General features: G+C 41.7%; 1 protein-coding gene across 2 annotated transcripts in view; it reads right to left on the reverse strand.

Moving 5' to 3' along the window:
* Positions 1–1,950: 1,950 nt before the first annotated feature.
* ghrhrl (growth hormone releasing hormone receptor, like) overlaps positions 1,951–20,347 on the reverse strand; it is a 52,982-nt gene continuing 34,585 nt past the window's right edge. Inside the window, exons 9-13 of one of the 2 annotated variants that reach the window (XM_056241255.1) lie at positions 19,774–19,843; positions 19,595–19,686; positions 9,758–9,887; positions 3,029–3,070; positions 1,951–2,517 (exon numbers count right to left, since the gene is read on the reverse strand). In XM_056241255.1, the coding sequence (XP_056097230.1) occupies positions 2,416–2,517; positions 3,029–3,070; positions 9,758–9,887; positions 19,595–19,686; positions 19,774–19,843 (436 nt within the window). In that variant the 3' untranslated portion in view covers positions 1,951–2,415. The remainder of the gene's footprint in view (positions 2,518–3,028; positions 3,071–9,757; positions 9,888–19,594; positions 19,687–19,773; positions 19,844–20,347) is intronic. The other variant, XM_056241256.1, reaches the window with a different exon arrangement.

Raw genomic sequence — 20,347 nt, forward strand, 5'->3', positions numbered from 1 at the left:
GGGAATGAGGCTATAAAATTGTGTTACCGGCTGGGGGCTAAGGCGGTCAACCCTAGGGAGCTCCCCGATCTCTCTGGCCTGGATTGGAGAGAGGCACTCTCCAGTTGTCTGGAGAGCTTCAGCCCGGGGTACGCCAGGCCTTCAACACTGGTCCCAGTTCCGGTGGTTCCGAGTCCGGTGGCCCGGAGGAGGAGGAGAAAGGCCTCCTTAAAGACCGTCCAGCCAGAGACCGTCCAGCCAGAGACCGTCCAGCCAGAGACCGTCCAGCCAGAGACCGTCCAGCCAGAGACCGTCCAGCCAGAGACCGTCCAGCCAGAGCTTCACGTCAGCCACGTCCAGCCAGAGCTTCACGTCAGCCACGTCCAGCCAGAGCTTCACGTCAGCCACGTCCAGCCAGAGCTTCACGTCAGCCACGTCCAGCCAGAGCTTCACGTCAGCCACGTCCAGCCAGAGCTTCACGTCAGCCACGTCCAGCCAGAGCTTCACGTCACTTCTGCCCAGCCAGAGACTGTTCACGTCACGTCTGCCCAGCCAGAGACGGTTCACGTCACGTCTGCCCAGCCAGAGACTGTTCACGTCACGTCTGCCCAGCCAGAGACTGTTCACGTCACGTCTGCCCAGCCAGAGACTGTTCACGTCACGTCTGCCCAGCCAGAGACTGTTCACGTCACGTCTGCCCAGCCAGAGACTGTTCACGTCACGTCTGCCCAGCCAGAGATTGTTCACGTCACGTCTGCCCAGCCAGAGACTGTTCACGTCACGTCTGCCCAGCCAGAGACTGTTCACGTCACGTCTGCCCAGCCAGAGACTGTTCACGTCACGTCTGCCCAGCCAGAGACTGATCACGCCACGCATGCGCCGCCTGAGCCCTCAGTGACCGCAACACTGGCCATTATGGCCACAGCCATGTGGTGTGTGTGGGCTACGCACACCCTTGAGCCAGAGCCCGCTGATCCTGCGCCAGAGCCCGCTGATCCTGCGCCAGAGCCCGCTGATCCTGCGCCAGAGCCCGCTGATCCTGCGCCAGAGCCCGCTGATCCTGCGCCAGAGCCCGCTGATCCTGCGCCAGAGCCCGCTGATCCTGCGCCAGAGCCCGCTGATCCGGCGCCAGAGCCTGCTGATCCTGCGCCAGGGGCCGTTGATCCTGCACCAGAGCTCACTGATCCTGCGCCAGTCCTGTCCAGCGCAGAGTTTCCTTCGCCGCTGGTTCTGCTTAGCTCAGGGCCCTCTTCACCGCCGTGGCCGCCCGAGGGGTCTTCACCGCCGTGGCCGCCCGAGGGGTCTTCACCGCCGTGGCCGCCCGAAGGGTCCTCTCCGCCGTGGCCGCCCGAAGGGTCTTCACCGCCCTGGCCGCCCGAAGGGTCTTCACCGCCCTGGCCACCTGAACTGCCTGCTCCACCCTGGTCGCCTGCACAGCCTGGTCTGCCCACGCTCCATGGCCCAGGTCCACCATGTCCTGGTCCCGTTCCCCTGTGCGGGTCTGGCCCTCCATCCCTCCCCCAGACCGCCTCCGCTTCACCACCCTCCTGAACTATTGTTTTTTGTTTTTATGGGCGTCGGGAGCCGCCCATAGGGGAGGGGCTATGTCACGGTGTGGGTTTTGTGTTTTGTTCCTTGTTCTTGTCTGTCATGTGATTCCCTGTTTGTCATGTTATCCTGCCATGTGTCTTGTCTTTTTTCATGTTGTTGCTCAGTGTCCACAGGTGTTCCTCGTCTATGTCTATTAGTCTCCCCAGGTGTCTCTTATTAACCACGCCCCCTTGTTATCTTGTTTAGCTTGTTTGTCTGTGTATTTAAACCCCTGTGTTTCAGTTGTTGGCTGTCGGTTGTTGTTTAATGTTACTACTGTCTTGTTCTGAGTTCCCTGGATTTCCTGTTTGTTTCTGTTTAATTAAATGTGCTTGCGATTGGATTCACTCTCGGTTTCATCCTTGCTGCCGCGTAACAGTATGACAGCCTGGCCAAAAATTATTTACCGAACATTTCGGCATGTTTCATTGCGTTATCAAAATAAAACAATTGCTTACAATACAATACAATGTACAACACAACACACAATATGCTTACAAAATCTTTAATAGTATTTGAATAAAGGGTGAAGATGTCAATTACACAAGACCAGCCATTACTTTTGGCCACTGCTATTTGACAGCAGTTCTGTAATGATAAATTCCAGTGTGCTCTCTAATAAATAGTTTTGAGTGTGTGTGTGTGTGTGTAATTCAGGCCAAATGTTCAGTATTTGAACACTTATTAAAAGTGTCAGAATCCTTTTGGTGTCACTGTAAGTTGCAGGCTCATGGCGATGATCTCACTTTAAGCCATTTGCTGTCATGTAAACTGAGCAATACGATTTGCAAAGTGTTTCGTTCAGATGTGTGTGTTTTCTGGAGGCACTGGTGAGTTTTAGTGACTCTAGAACGGAGTGTCCATTTGACTTCCTTTGGCTCCAACAGGGACGACAACGTAACTCCCCTCCTGATATCGAAGCCACCGTGAGCGTATTTCATTCTGAACCTGACAAACAAACACATGATATATAATCACAAAAACCCAGGAGAGACTTCCCTCAAAACATAACCTAACTTAGATTATAAAGATTTCTATATTATTAAGTTGAAACTAAAACCCTACAACTACAGTGGTTTTGTTAGAAATGAGTTTCATTAAATGCAAGAAGAAGCTCAGCTTTACCGTAAACACAGGCTCAAATGCAATGCATTTGTATTATTCATCCATAATTGCTTATTGGCCTTTGAGCAGTCCTCTTGTAATTCCCCAATCTGTTTCTTAATCAAATTAATAAAGACTGGCAAACATGTTTGTCAAGGATTTTATTGGGCAAGATTTTGAGTACAAATGTTGTTTAGTCCTCTGAGAATGCTGATTATCTCCATTCAAACACAAAACTGACTCACATGCACTTTACAGTTTGTAAACAAATAAGGGCTTTCAGCATATTTTGAATTTTGGTGCATATTTTGTATGTTTATAGTGTGTGAGGTGCTATCAATCAATAACCACTTACCTCCTGGTTCAGGAAACAGTAGAGAACCGCCACAATAAGGCCCTTAAGAAAACCAATGAAAAAGAGTAAGTCAGTGCAAATTGCAGAAAATGTTCCTCAGATCAAACATCTACAAATATTATAAATCCATCTCTCTTCCTCTCCCTTTCATCTTAAATTGAGTGCTTTGAGACAAAAAAATGATATGCTTTTAACACAATTTCCACAGGCCCATATACTTATGCATAATCATGGATGTATATCTGTGTGTTGTGAGGCAGCCGGAGTGTCATAAGATTAAAATGCAAGACGGTCCAGCGCTAAAGTATTCATCCGTAGTAAGAAATTGATTGGCAATGAGTTCATAAGAGAGGTAATCCAGATATTTACATAGCCTATAATGACATCGAACAGCTAACGCGTTTTACAAGTGTGACTCTGAATGTAAAGATGATAGAAATCGGTCATGAATTTGCATGCTGTTAATTGTTCCGTAGAATCCAAAAGGGCAAATTCAGAAGAATGTACATACATACTCTTTACCATAAAATAACTGTTCATAAAAACCTCACTGGAAGTCATTCCTTAAACTGGCTCTTTCCAACGAATCAAAAACACACAACTGTGTAGCACGATTCACCAATGAATGACTCATCTAAACAGGCTCTTTTCAGTGAATCAAAAACATGCAGCGCAAACAGTTTAGTCCAATACGTGACCAAATGGTTCTTTTCAGTGAATCAAAAACACGAAGCGCTAACTAAAATGACTCTTTTCAAATGGTTCTTTTTAGTGAATCAAAAACATACAGAGCAACCAGTGTAGTCTGATTCACAAACAATTTACTCTCTTAATTAAACTGGTTGTTTTTAGTGAATCAAAGACACATAACACAACAACTTAAGTCAGATTCATAAAAAAATGACTCTCGTTTTTTTTTTTTTTATAAATCAAAAACATGACTCAATGACTCACAAACAAATCTATGACTCACAAACTTTCTATTCTATTTTATGGCAGTTTTGAATAGTTTATAATTTTAGAATAATTTTACAGATTGATATAATCAGTGTTTTACAGAAGAAACTCAGGTTACACTTTTATTTGAAGGTTTGTTTGTTACACTGTAATTATACATTTTGTTCTTTAGTAACATGTTCTTACTATAGGTTAGGATTAGGGTTTGGTTTGGTTTAGAGTTAGTTGCATGGGTAACACTTTACTTGAAGGGGTGTGCATAAGACTGACATGACACTTCATAATCATGACATGACACACATGAGGTTTTATGCATGTTTATGACAACTGTCATTAAGTGTCATTCTCTCAATTATGACATTTTTAATGCAAATATGACATTGTTTGAGATGTCTTTGTTATGACAACTTGACATTACCAATACAACATAAATATGTCATAAACATGACATAGCAGATTAATTATCAAACTTGAGAAACCACTTAGCTTTATGGGTTAACATTACATTAAACTGTCATGTGGTTGGTTTTGACATTGGCTGTCATGAGGCCATTATAATTGTGTCATGAATATTTTTCTTGACCTCAACTACAGTGGTTCAAATTGAATTTGTCATTAAAATGTTATAATGGCCTCATGACAGCCAATGTCAAAACCAACCACATGACAGTTTAATGTAATGTTAACCCATAAAGCTAAGTGGTTTCTTAAGTTTGATAATTAATCTGCTATGTCATGTTAATGACATATTTATGACAGGTTGTATTGTCTTAGTAATGTCAGGTTGTCATGACAAAAACACTGACAGGTTATGATGTATTGGTTTATGTCAACGTGTCATAACAAAGACATCTCAAACAATGTCATATTTGCATTAAAAATTTCATAATTGAGCGAATGACACTTAATGACAGTTAAATATGCATAAAACCTCCTTCATATTCATGACATGTGTCAATGTCATGATTATGAAGGTCTCATGTCAGTCTTATGCACACCCCTTTAAGTAAAGTGTTACCGTGTCATGTAAATATGTATAATTTATAGCTATTACTATAGTTACATGTAACATATCATGTAATAATGACACTAAAAAAAGAAATTCAATAAAAAAATGTAGGACATATCAGCTTTTGGTTGTGTTGATTCCTTAAATAAATAGAAATCAAACTGCATAGTTTCGCCTCTGTTGTTATTTTTTTTTATATATCAATATTTTTGCAATGTATCAAGTACCAAGGTTTCCTTTATCAATTACAGCATTGCCTGAGAGAAATATTTCTCTAAGTATAAAACACATTATAAAAGAATATATGCCCACATGAATAAGAAATTTGTGAGCTGGAATTGAATTAGAAAATATGTATCAATAACTAATCCTATTTCAAACACCATCGGGATTCATGTTGTTTAAAGAAGAATGACATTATATTTGTATAGAAGAGCTACATTTGATAGCCTTAAAAGACAGCTAAATCAAAATCCTGCTCTATATACAGTGTATATATATATACACTCACCGGCCACTTTATTAGGTACACCTGTCCAACTGCTCGTTAACACTTAATTTCTAAGCAGCCAATCACATGGCGGCAACTCAGTGCATTTAGGCATGTAGACATGGTCAAGACAATCTCCTGCAGTTCAAACCGAGCATCAGTATGGGGAAGAAAGGTGATTTGAGTGACTTTGAACGTGGCATGATTGTTGGTGCCAGAAGGGCTGGTCTGAGTATTTCAGAAACTGCTAATCTACTGGGATTTTTACGCACAACCATCTCTAGGGTTTACAGAGAATGGTCCGAAAAAGAAAAAACATCCAGTGAGCGGCAGTTCTGTGGGCGGAAATGCCTTGTTGATGCCAGAGGTCAGAGGAGAATGGCCAGACTGGTTCGAGCTGATAGAAGGGCAACAGTGACTGAAATAACCACTCGTTACAACCGAGGTATGCAGCAAAGCATTTGTGAAGCCACAACATGCACAACCTTGAGGCGGATGGGCTACAACAGCAGAAGACTCCACCGGGTACCACTCATCTCCACTACAAATAGGAAAAAGAGGCTACAATTTGCAAGAGCTCACCAAAATTGAACAGTTGAAGACTGGAAAAATGTTGCCTGGTCTGATGAGTCTCGATTTCTGTTGAGACATTCAGATGTTAGAGTCAGAATTTGGCGTAAACAGAATGAGAACATGGAACCATCATGCCTTGTTACCACTGTGCAGGCTGGTGGTGGTGGTGTAATGGTGTGGGGGATGTTTTCCTGGCACACTTTAGGCCCCTTAGTGCCAATTGGGCATCGTTTAAATGCCACGGCCTACCTGAGCATTGTTTCTGACCATGTCCATCCCTTTATGGCCACCATGTACCCATCCTCTGATGGCTACTTCCACCATGTCACAAAGCTCTAATCATTTCAAATTGGTTTCTTGAACATGACAATGAGTTCACTGTACTAAAATGGCCTCCACAGTCACCAGATCTCAACCCAATAGAGCATCTTTGGGATGTGGTGGAACGGGAGATTCGCATCATGGATGTGCAGCCGACAAATCTGCGGCAACTGTGTGATGCCATCATGTCAATATGGACCAAACTCCCTGAGGAATGCTTCCAGCACCTTGTTGAATCTATGCCACGAAGAATTGAGGCAGTTCTGAAGGCAAAAGGGGGTCCAACCCGTTACTAGCATGGGGTACCTAATAAAGTGGCCGGTGAGTGTATATATATATATATATATATATATATATATATAGTGAGAGAGAGAGAGAGAGAGAGAGAGAGAGAGAGAGAGAGAGAGAGAGAGAGAGAGAGAGAGAGAGAGAGAGAGAGAGAGAGAGAGAGAGAGAGAGAGAGAGAGAGAGAGAGAGAGAGAGAGAGAGAGAGAGAGAGAGAGAACCCTAAAATAGATGTCTTGAGATATCCAACCTGTCACTGATACAGCATAGGCTCTGTAAACAGCAATCTGAAAACCGCCTGCACGATTCAATCATTTTCACATTCGGTTAAACTGACATGTCTGACTAGTCAAGACAAAGAACAAAGTCTTACTTCAATGTTAGCCTTCAAAGAAAGTAATTAGCACTAAAAACCACACATCACGTACATCATATTATGACTTAAATAAACTTTTACAAGAGGGTTACAGCCTTCCTCAAACTCCTGCATGGAATTAATCTTCAAAATTAGTTATCGGCCCTTCAAGAAACTCAATTACCGTTCCGGCTAACTAAGTAATATCTCTAAAACCCCAATGTCCATCTTCTGTCTCAACAGATCAAAGGTGAGTATGAGGTCTGCTCTGAGGTGGTTTTGATCAGCTCATCGACTGTACCGAGGGGAGCATATCTAAAGACTGGAATACAACACAAGACTTCAGAACAGATTTTAAAACATACACTTGCCGAATTGTACGTGGTCAGAGAAAAAGAGGGCATCAAATCCCAGGCCCAGACTAAAATGCATGATTGAAAAAATTCATTGAATAAAACTCATTGAATAAAATGCATTTCAGTTTTAACTGAAAGTAACTTGCAGAGACATATCTTAAAATATGTCAGAGACATTGTTTTGTTTCAAGATGCACACCAGTAATGTTTTTTTCTTCTAAGACACGTTTATAAAAGCTACTTAAATGTCCTAATTGAACTAAAGTCTAATCCTGGCTTAAGCGCTGTCTGTGAAACCGGGCCTGAATGTCTAAAAGATCACACATTAGACTTAAAGGGCAATGTTTTTCACGAACACTTTTTGTTATACTGGTTGAAACTCTCTTCACATCCTGATCAATAATAGAGGTGGTCTAAATATTAATAAATGTGACATCTTCTGTTAACACAGTCTCATCCCAAGATGTCATATGACTGATGCTTTTGACCATACGTCAACATCCGACGTTTTAGGGTACCCTTTAACGTCAGTTAGATGACGATCCTAGGGCGTCATATGTCTGACGCTTTACCTTTAGCGTCAGTTAGATGACGCGGGTAGGTTTAGGTCTGGGGTAGGGTTAGGATTTCATAGCGTCATATACTGACGTTAAAGGGTACCCTAAAACGTCGGATGTTGACGTATGGTCAAAAGCGTCAGACATATGACGTCTTGAGATGAGACTGGGCTGCTTCTGTGGCAGTCTCAGGACCAAACAACGTTCGTCTAAATATTGCATTCAATCCGAAGTGGTTTAAAAGAGTCATTTGTTTCTGAATCAGACTATACGGTTCACTCTGCATGTTTTTGATTCAATAAAAAGACTTGTTTTTGAATCAGACTATGCTGGCTGCGTTTGAAAACTTCGTTTGAGGTTCCTCACGAAACGGATTTCGGACCGACAACACAACGGTTTAATGATCTACAGCCAAATAGAGCAAGCTTTGGTGATAACTAAGTGAATATGCAATTTCTCGCTAGAAATGACATTAGAAGTGGTCAAAAATGTAGTTACACACAAACTGACCACCAATCGCACTTTTCAGTTCTTTATTTTTTAGCTTAAATATCACAGAATGGAACGCACAGGATTGTGGGATATCAAAGGATACATCAATGCTGCCTTCAAAAATCGATCAGATGAAGGTATCTCAGGAAGAAGTGAAGGCAACATTGAAAACAATAGCCTATGTGTTCTGTTTGATATGATCAGACCGGATAAAATCATAACAGTTTGAAGCTTAAAAAAAAAAAAAAATTCAGAGCCTGTGCCCATCATACACAACATGACTTTCTGAAAATCTGGGTGCGTCTCAATCAGCTCCCTAGCTCGTGAATAAGTACGTGGTGTTAATTCAGGCACTGGTAAAGACCTGGCTCACCTTGGGACACTGATGACTCTATTTCCGGCGATGTGACAACGTCCTCATTGTACAACATCACTACTGGTACAGTATTTATTAACAACAGCAGAACTGTTATCTTTCTGATATTATTTTTTAATGTTACTTAAAGTACATTATAATGAAAACTTTGGTTGTTACATATACATGCAAGATTATGTTCATTACCCATCTAACGATGTATGTTTAAGCTGAAATATAATTAAATAATGTTTTGTATTTTTAAAAACATCTATCGCGTGTAGTTATGTGTAGTGAGTTTGCTCACGTGATTTAAGTTTCAAGCTTCAGAACTTCCATTAAAGTCCCCCTGTAGTCAATAATTGTCTCCCTTAAAACTCATATTTGATCACCAAAATGACCTTTTATCCTTGAAAAAAAATTCTTCATGCCTTAAAATAGCTTGAATATAACTCGACACCCTTGCCTCATTTAGTATACGCGGTTCTATGAATATGCAAATGATCCCCGCCTCCACTCACTCACACCAGCTCAGAGATCCACTCGTTGACGATCACACGTTGACCTGATTGGTTACAAGGTAGTTTGTGACGTCAGAAACACCAGCGATTTCATAGTGAGCTTTGATGCTCCCTGGTTTTGAAGGTGTATTGTGAGACTTTTTAGGAAGCGAATGTTTCAGTGCCCTAGAAGGATTTTGCGATTGAGACAGCCCTTAAAATGGCCGACTCTGTGCCCTGACTACTGAACTAGGGAACTGATTGAGACGCACGCATCCTCTGTCAACTATGACTGCTGAAAATCTGCAGACTGGCTCTGACTTTTGGCAACTAACGTTAGCGTCGATGCGTCCAGACTAAAATCGGTGCAAAAATCTGAGCAAAAATCGAGTAGCCTATTCCAGTCTTAGATCAGTAATTTTACACTCCCGCTGAGGTTTGGGTTTAAGCTGTGTTGTGCTGATAGCGGGCTGGATAACCTGGAAGGAGCCCAGACACAGCTCGATGCAAAGCCGCAGGCTCACGCTGAAGTAGTCTGGGAGAAAGCTGAAGACCATGTAATGAGTGCCGAAGAGAGGGATGAGGAGGAGGGTGGACTTGGTCAGTCGCCTGAGGGAAGGAGAGATAAAGCATGGAGAGGAGGAAGGGTAAGAGGTTATTGGGTAGAGCTGGGTGCTTCTGCTGAGTGGATATTATGGATTCAAACGAGTAACAGCATAATATTGCATGACTTCAAACAACACCTTTAAAGGAATACTTCATGCAAAAAGGAAAATTATGTCAACATTTACTCACAATGACTCGTCCCTTAACCTGAAAGATGAATGGGGACAGATGCTGTGAAAGCTCCAAAATGGACCAGACAGAATAAAAGAAACATGAACGTAATCTGTACTTGTAGGCTATATTTTGAGCCCCATATGAGAGATTCGTGTGAAAGAAATCTAGCGAGTCACTTTAGGTCATGATATATGAGAGAAACCATGTAGTTTTGATATCATTGACGTATCAATGAAGAATGAGGTGTGTTTGTAGCATTTCATTTTCATTGATTTCTAAAAAAACAAAAACAATATACTAGGGATGGGACGGTATGAAAATTTCATATCACGATTATAGTGACCAAAGTTATCACGATTATCAATATTATCACGGTTTTGTTAAAATGAGATGGAAATGTTCAAAAAGAACTGATGCTCACCCTGAAAACATTTGAAAATCAACAAACAAAAAAATACAATTAGCAGGCTAGCAGCTATGCACTTTTTTAAGCATAAACATTATATTAACATTAACATGCAGCCCTGAGAGTGAGAGGTATAAGTTTTCCTAGTGCAGATTTTAATGAACCCGTCATTAAACCCTATCATTAATAATGATAATAACACTTATGGATGTGTGTAAGTTATTATGACTGAATATTATTATTATTAATAAATAATAAATCACTTTCTCTCTCTCTCTCTCTCTCTCTCTCTCTCTCTCTCTCTCTCTCTCTCTCTCTCTCTCTCTCTCTCTCTCTCTCTCTCACTCACTCACTCACGCGCACGCACGCACACACACTTTAAATGAACAACATATGTTGGTTGGGTCAGGGTGACTAAACTACTGGAATACTTATAATGACTGTTGTAAATAGCAACGCACTACACAGCGCACATCCATGTCTCGGATCACCGTGGACGCGATCTCTGGTTTCATTCAAATATGTCTTGCGTCTCAGTTTTGACTGTTTTGAAAATTAAATCAGAGTAATTTAGTATTAATACTACTACAATATTGTTGTAGTGATCACATTTACTTTACGATTGATTTGGACACTGTAACTTGTATAATGGATTTATAAACCGGCAAGATTTAAAAACATTAAGTTAATCACAGTTCAATATTTCATGTCCCTTAAATTATTTCTGTGGTAAAAAATAAAAAAAAAATAAAACTGTAATAAGTTTACTATGAATGAATACAATACATTATCCCTTAAATGTCACCCTTAATAGTTTGAATATGTTCGTTCGTCTTGGCTCAAATCCACTTGCTGTAAAACTTTTCTCTTCGCGGAAGCTTTGCAATAATTACAAGTGAGATAATGAAATAATTCATCTCCAATAAATTTGTCTAATTATTTGCCCAAGTTAGTTGTGGTATTAAGGTAAAAATTAACTCAGTGGGTGGTTGTCACGTAACGTTAGATGACTTAGCAGATTTGACGTGTTTCCCCCTTTTGCAGCGACTTTCCTCTTGCAAGATTTGCAGACAGGATGCCCATCCTCGATTAAATTGCCCTCGGGACTCTTGTAATAGCCAAAATACGACCATACCTCCGATTTTGTTCTCTTGGATGGCTGAAAAATCTCCCGTGCGCTGTCACTGCCTTCCGCCATGTCTTCTCGCGCAAAAAAACAACATTGCATCTGCGCGCCTGCTGAGTGCTCGCGCCTGCGTCAGACTGATTCTGGCTGGACAGGATTTACCGCGAGTTTTCAAAATCACCATAATCAAACACGGTTTTTATGATAATTAAATTTTAAACGATAATACTAACCGCCAGGACATTTTATCGTGGTTTATCGTGAAACCGGTAATCGTCCCATCCCTACAATATACTGGTGGTGAGAAAATAATGACAACATTTTTATTTTAGGGTGAACTATTCCTTTAATATTCACAGGTTTCCTCTGCATATGCACATTGATGTGAATATAATATACCGTTAGAAATGTTGTATTTATAGCTCTTCTGTTTGTATTGTTCTTCATTTGTCAATCAGATTAAAGCATTTGCCTAATAAATATGCATCAATGAAAACATATGTGCAATGATGATTATAATTCCTCTGCTAATTTATAAAACACAAATGCAAAATGTATTATTTATAGGAGAATTAAGCCATCATTCCGAGCTTAAAGGGACAGTTCACCCAAAAATTAAAATGTATACTCGCACTCATTTTCTTTCTTTCATGAAATACAAAAAGAGAAGTTTAGTAGTCCAAGAAAAGTAGTCCATATAAATTGTGCAATATATTAGAAGTTTTCTGAAGCCACACACATAGCTTTGTGTGACATTGAAAGTGTATTCACTGAAATATAATGGCATTTTTGAATAGTGATTGAACTATTCTTTAACTATAAATGTAGATGAGGTCCCTCAGTGTGAAACATATTAAAATTTCACTCACAGATCAATGAATCCATGGTGTTTTACTATGATTGCACCACTGCACACAGTGAAATGTGTTTTAATGCAAAACTGTCAAGTAGTCTGACAGAAACGCTTAAAACCACCGGTTCTGGAGAGCATAGCTGTCATTCACAGGCTTGTGTGAAATCTGCATATTCAACAGCAGCACGCACTCATTTATGGCAAAACAGACAGAGAGTCTCTTCTTGATAACAGCATTAACAGGACACATACACACACACATCTCTCAGCAGATAATCAGGTCAGTGCTCTTAAACAAGCATGAGCAGAAATTTCGTGGAAATTATCCTGATACGTGGATATAAAAACAGTAGAAATTTGATTGTTGCTTGGTAACAGCCTACATTTTGCCCAATTAACTATATGACTTGGCAAAAAAAATTGTTTGTTATTATTGTTAATGTTTCAATTGATTTACCATTATCATATACCAAGGTACTTCAAAGAACACCACAGTAATACAGGTCCAAAAAAACAAGTTACTATCACATTCCCAAAAGATGTACCATGTTTCTGTTTTATTTTATTGTTAATACTTAAAAACTACCAAAAAGTATAGTATTGAGGTAATAAGAGGTTGTTAATCGATAGTATCTTTGAAGCTGTCAGCCCACATTATTTTATCTTTTTTTTTAATAATAATGTTTAACAGCTGAATTCCTGGTGAAAAACTACATTACCCATGATGCTGTACAGAAAATTACACCAATCAGAGAGTCGATAAAAGCAACACGCCCCAAAATATGTTTAGCTCCCCCCACTCCCATGACTCACTGTGAATAGCGATCTCTCAACGCTTTCAAAATATATTTTACGTTTATTGCAAAATATGCGTACATACATACATATATATAGGCTATAAATACAAATTTGTTCCGTCACTACAACGTAGGTCATAACTGACCAATAGGAATCTCGCTAGAGAGCCCAATCTACTTCGAGTGAAACTAAAACAAGCCAATGCACATTGGCGTGCAATCATTTGCATCAGCTGTGCAGCCTCGCAGCGCTTGCGATTGCACACTAGCTTTTTGCTTAGGAGCCAAGCACTTCATATGCTGATTACACAGAGTGAATCTGCAAGCCTCTTCTGGATCTCTCCACTTTGGCGAGGGCGTGACAGCACAGCAGCGCGAGCGGTCTTCTTTTTTTCTCTCTCTCTTTTTTGTTTTCTGTTTTTTATTTTTAAACAGAGCAAAACAAAAAAGCTGGATTTACAGCTGGTAAGGTGCACGGTGAGAGCGCTCAACAGCCGTTTTCACGGCTGGTAAGACCAGTGAGAGAGAACAGCGCACAGACTGGTGCACATTCTTGTTTGTGTTCGCGGACCGTTCCCCTGCGTGCTTCCGTACCAAGGAGAGCAGTCTCTAAAAGAGCTTACACAGATAATCCGCGTCTTTTTCACAAATTAAAAAATATATATATATATATATATATATATGCCTCATGTGTCTGGGCCTCGAACACGCTGAGGCAGCATTCGTGGATGAGTCATGTAACCATTGTGGGAAGATGACCATCTCGGAGCTGCGGTCGAGACTCTCTCCTGCAAAGGGGCGGAGTCCCCGTGCCTCTGCCTCGATCCAATCCTCCTCAGAGGGTTGCTTCGGGCAGTGACACGGGAGACCTGAGGATTCCGGTGAGCGCGCTTCCTTCGGGGAACCGACCTCCTAGGAACCCTCACCCCTCTCACGCTCCGCAGCCAGTTGAGCCACCAAAGGAACGTGCTGGACCATCCTCGAGGTGTGTACCAGTCGTTTCATTTGGTGCTCCCCACGACGATCAGATGTCGGTTACTGCATCGGAGGGTGGGTCAGACTTCTCTGCGGACGACGGCTAGGAGCCGCTGCCTCCTTCGGGTGTGCCAACGGTGCCCGAGTCGGACCCAGAGATGATGGCCATGCTTTCCCGGGCCGCCAACAGGATCGGGCTCCAGTGGACGGGCATGCAGTGTCAGGGGTGTGGACGGACCACCAACTGCATTGGCACATCAATTGCCTCGAGTTGCTAGCAGTACATCTCGCTTTGAGCCGCTTGAAAAGACCGCTACAGGGCAGGGACGTGCTGGTCCGCACGGACAACACTGGGACCGTTGCGTACATCAACCGACAAGGTGGTCTAAGCTCCCGTCGCATGTCGCAACTCGCCCGCCATCTTCTCCTCTGGAGTCAGAAGTATCTGAGGTCGCTTCGAGGCATGTATGTCCCCGGTGTGCTCAACCATGTGGCCGACAAGCTATCACGAGCTGTGCTCCCGGGAGAATGGCGACTCCACCCCCAGGTGGTTCAGCTGATCTGGAGTGAGTTCGGGGAGGCTCAGGTAGACCTGTTTGCCTACTCAGAGAACTCCCACTGCCAGCTGTTTTACTCCCTGACCGAGAGGACACTCGGCACGGATGCACTGGCACACAGCTGGCCCCGGGGCCTCCGCAAATATGCATTTCCCCCAGTGAGCCTACTTGCGCAGACACTGTGCAAAGTCAGGGAAGACGACCTTCTGGTGGCTCCCTATTGGCCCACCCAGACTTGGTTCCCAGAACTCACGCTCCTTGTGACAGTCCCTCCCTGGCCCATTCCTCTGAGGAAGGATCTTCTGACTCAGAGACGGGGCACCCTATGGCACCCGCGTCCAGACCTCTGGAAACTCCATGTCTGGTCCCTGGACGGGACGCGGAGGTTCTAGGTCACTTACCCCCTGAGGTACTTAACACCATCACTTCAGCATGGGCGCCGTCCACGAGACGTGTTTACGCCCTGAAGTGAAACCTGTTCATCGAGTGGTGTTCTTCTCGCCGAGAAGACCCCCGAAGATGTTCGATAGGGTCTGTGCTTTCCTTCTTGCAGCAAGGGATGGAGCGAAGGCTGTCTCCCTCCACCCTCAAAGTACATGCTGCCGCTATTTCAGCTTATCACGACCACATAGATGGCAAAACAGTGGTGAAGCACGACCTGGTCGTCAGGTTTCTTAGGGGGGTGAGATGATTAAATCCTCCTCGACCCCCCCTCCATACCCTCTTGGGACCTTTGCCTGGTGCTTCGAGCACTTCAGGATGTTCCCTTTGAGCCTCTGCAATCAGTAGACTTAAAGCTTCTTTCCATGAAGACTTTGCTACTGGTTGCACTGGCCTCTGCCAAGAGGGTAGGAGACCTGCACGCATTTTCGGTCGACAAATTGTGCCTAGAGTTCGGGCCGGGTGACAACCATGTGGTACTAAGACCCCGGCCTGGCTATGTGCCCAAGGTTCCTACCACTACCTTCAAAAACCAGGTAGTGAACCTGCAAGCGCTGCCTTTGGAGGAGGCAGACCCAGCCCTGGCTTTGCTCTGTCCCGTTCACGCTCTGCGTATGTACGTGGACAGAACCTCAGGACCCTATGTCAGGACCTCAGACCAGCTCTTTGTCTGTTACGGAGGGCAGCAGAGGGGAAAGGCTGTCTCCAAGCTGAGGATGGCCCACTGTATAGTGGATGCCATCGCCTTGGCTTACCAAGCACAAGGTGTGCCCTGCCTGCTCAGGTTGCATGCACACTCCACGAGAGGCGTTGCATCCTCCTGGGCGCTGGCACGTGGCTCCTCGCTAACAGATATCTGTAGAGCTGCGGGCTGGGCGACACCTAACACGTTCGCTAGATATTATAGCCTACGTGTAGAGCCGGTCTCCTCCCGTCTTCTCACCCTAGACGGGTAGAAGCACCGAGTGGCCCGGCTCTGTCGGCTTGCTGCACCCTACTGTGCGACCTTATTACTCCAGAGTAAAACCTGTTGAGTCCTCCAAAACCCCTCGGCCCGGACATGGCGGAGCGTCCGGCACCAGGCCTTTATCCGCTGAATTCTTGAGAACCGGATCTGGGCTGGGTTCCATATGTGTGACCCTACGTGGATCCCATATGTGTATGTTTTCCATGGCTGCTCCCATTGGAAGCCCGTGTCTTTCCCTTGGGCTAAGTCTCCCATTATTCATATGCAGTACAACCTTCGGGTTAGCCCATATGTATTTTCCACATAACTCTTTGAAGTGGCTTCCGCAGCGCTCTCCTTCCTAAATAGAAAGGGCACGCTTTCCCAGTGTTATCCAATATCTCACTGTATGGGTTATTGTCTCACTCACTCTGTGTAAGCCTCCTCCTATCGTCCTTCCAGGCAAGAATGTGTAGAGGCTTGCATGGGGCACGGGATGGGGTGCAGCGGCTGTGGCACTTTGGTAGGGATTCCTATTGGTCAGTCATGACCTACGTTGTAGTGACTGACCGATAGGGAACGTCTCGGTTACATATGGTAACCCTCGTTCCCTGAGGGAGGGAACGGAGACGTAGGTCCCGTCGCCACATCTGCTACCGCCCGCTGGGGCGGACAGCTTTTTCAGGCTTGGCTCCTCAGCAAAAAAACTAGTGTGCAATCGCAACAGCTGCTCGTTAAATACCCGCGCTGCGAGGCTGCACAGCTGATGCAAATGATTGCACGCCAATGTGCATTGGCTTGTTTTAGTTTCACTTGAAGTAGATTGGCCTCTCTAGCGAGATTCCTATTGGTCAGTCATGACCTACATCTCCGTTCCCTCCCTCAGGGAACGAGGGTTACCATATGTAACCGAGACGTTTTTATATATACATGATTCGACATTTGTAAATGAGTAGTTTTATATTTCTCCAATGTTTTTAATTTGATTATGCTGTTTGCAATGCTTCATGGGATTGTAGTTCTTTCCCTCACTAAAGCCGTTAAGTACACAGTCTTTACCTTTATATTTTTGTCTGATTTTCAAATAATTTTTTGCTTCAAATCAAGGTTTGTAATGTTGTGATTCACCTCGTAGCTGGTTGGCTTTGTTCAAGGCTTATAACGCTTTAACAAAAACTTTTTAAAAATCCATATGAGAGAAATGAATGGAGAAAAAAATTAAAAACGGGTTATACGCCACTGATGGTATTATAATATAACAACACATTATGGTAATTCCATGTTTTTTTAGTGAATGCACCATACAGCCTTTTTACACATACCATGGTATTTATAGGGTACAACACAAGGTATTCAAAATAATACCATGGTATTAAGATGGTAATTTTGCATGTCCAAAATACATGGTAATGAAATTTGGTTGGTAAACAGTGTCTTGTGGGCAGTGCTGTTATAGTGAAATAAAAGTAAAACTATAACTATTAAAACTAGTTTTCATTAATTGAAATAAAGCTGAAATAAAATAGAATTAGATGAAAAACTAAATCTAAATGTTTTTTTTTAAATGTTGAAGTACTAAAATTATAACTAAAACATACATAATAAAATTAATTAAGAATTAAATTAAGAATTTAATTAAAATTAAATAAATTAAATGGAAATAACAAAAATGACAAAAGCACATAACATAACTAATAAAACTTAAACTGAATTTTTTAAAATAAAAGCTAACTAAAAAAATATGATTAGTATCCCAAAATATATCTGCCTGTGTGTTATTAAAATACCTAAAACTGCAAAAGCTATCATATTGCCAGTGACTGTTCTCATGCTCTCTGCCGGTCTCTACAGGGGGAAGTACAGTAGAGATGTGTTGCTGTTCTCATGCTATCTGGCGGTCTCTACAGGGGGAAGTACAGTAGAGATGTGTTGCTGTTCTCGTGCTATCTGCCAGTCTCTACAGGGGGAAGTACAGTAGAGATGCCGGAGAGGCTGAAAGAACAAAGTCACACTTAAAAACCTTCAAAAGGATCCTAGCAGTGATGATGATGCGTACTGGGAACACGATTCTATTTCCTGTCAGCATGCGAGGTTTGCTTCAGCTTTACATCTGCGGTGCTTATACAAGGATCTCAAAGTCTCGCTCCATGCATTTCATTAGCACATCCCTGGAGTTAATGTGTGTTTACGGGATTTAAAAGAGCAACTTTTGCGAAACACCCGGTCTACTAAGACAGCCTTGCCTGGTTCATATTTCACTATAGTATCCTCCACTGCCTATGATATCCCACAATCCTGTGCATTATTGCTACATAATTTCAAAATATTCTGACCCTTACATTGATTTTCATTGGCCATTCAGTCATATTAAATTATATTACAGCTTTGGTGGCCATTGGGTCTGTGAAAGCGATGTATAAATGCAGTCCATTTACCATTTATGTATCACTTGAATGCAACCAGTTAATATAGATGTTACTATATAAGTTTTAAGATACCCGCAGTTCTGCAGTTGATGGAAAAATAGAGTTGTTAAAAGAAGTAGGTTTCAACTTTCTCTTCTGAGAAATAAACATTGTAATTATTAAGTATTTGCTACTTTCGATCATTAGACAAAAAAACAGTAACTTCACAATAAGGTTGTATAAACTAACATTGGTTACATGAACTAACAACAAATTATATTTTTGCAGCATTTATTAATCTAGGTATACAACTATTAAAAACCTTCAGCAGTATTTGAAATAAAGCTGAAATAAAATATTAATATTACATGAAAATGTTAAATATATATATATATATATATTGGAAATTAATATTAGAAATGTTGCCTTGGCAACTAACCAAAATAAATAAGTTTAAGTACTAAAAGACTAAAACTGAAATAAAAAATAAAGCTAAATAGAAATATTTTTTATTGAATATTTTTGTGGTGATACTTTTCAGGATTCTATGTTAAACAGATAGTATAATGAAGAGCATTTATTTACATTTATTAAAGTATTTATTAAACAGAAATCTGTTGAAAAAGTCTTCACTGTCACTTTTGATCAATTGAATGCATCCTTGATGAATAAAAGTTTTAAAATTCTCTCTTTTTTTATCTTACCACAAATGTTTTAATGGTATCACTGTTTCCACAAAAATATGAAGCAGCACAACTGTTTAAAACATTGATAATAGCCAGAAATGTTTCTTGAGCAACAAATCAGCATATTAGAATGATTAGTTCACAATACCAAATGCATTTACTAATGTTGTTGTATAGAATCGAATAAATTGTTAGGCTTATTGTAAAGCTCTCACCGCTATCAATCCCACAATCCCCCACGCAAACCTGCCGCTCATCTCCCATAGAGAGTGAATTGAAAACACCCACTTATCTCCACACATGCAGCTAGTGTCCCTTCAGTGTGTGTGTGTGTGTGTGTGTACCTGTACTGAGACGAATTGTTGAACTGGATCAAGCGAGGGTTCAGTTTCTGCACCAGAATCCTGATAATGTTCATGAAGAGAAGGAAGTTCACCTGGTTGGGCAAACATAAAACAAACATGAAAATAACTGTGTGTGAGTCCCTTCGTTCATACATCCATGTCCTCATGCATTATCTTACCCCTATGGATACTACAATGGGACCCTTGATGATCCACCAATAAGGAGAATCTTCATTTATGTCCCAGCACCTGAAAAAAAAAAAAAAACACAGGTTCCTAGATAGACAACATTTTATTGAAATTTATTGAAAAGATTTCATATTTCATATGCAATCCTCTATTCCAGACTCTAAAAAAACGCAAACAAATATATTTATATACATATAATTTCACATTTTATAATTAACACATTAATTTCATAAATTGAAGTTTTATCCTAAATAAATTACATAAAATGAATTACATTAGTTACTGGCAAGCTTTATAATTATACATAACACCTTTTGACAGGCAAAATGCATCCAACCCGTTCTTAAAGGAATTAATAGAAGGGGAACACACAACTTCTTCTGGAAGTTCATTCCATGATTTTACCGCACGGAGTGTAAAAAAGTTCTTTCTCTTTTCAGACAGGCATGTTCTAGGGTAAAGTTTTAAAGAATTCCCTCGTGTCTCGTACCTATTTGTTCCAAAACTGAAAGATAGGTTCAACTGTTACATCGTATATTCCCTGTACAAGTTTATATACCTGAA

The sequence above is a fragment of the Rhinichthys klamathensis genome, unplaced genomic scaffold (genome assembly GCF_029890125.1).
Source record: "Rhinichthys klamathensis goyatoka isolate OS25496 unplaced genomic scaffold, OSU_Roscu_1.1 h1tg000635l_1, whole genome shotgun sequence".
Lineage (NCBI taxonomy): Eukaryota > Metazoa > Chordata > Actinopteri > Cypriniformes > Leuciscidae > Rhinichthys > Rhinichthys klamathensis.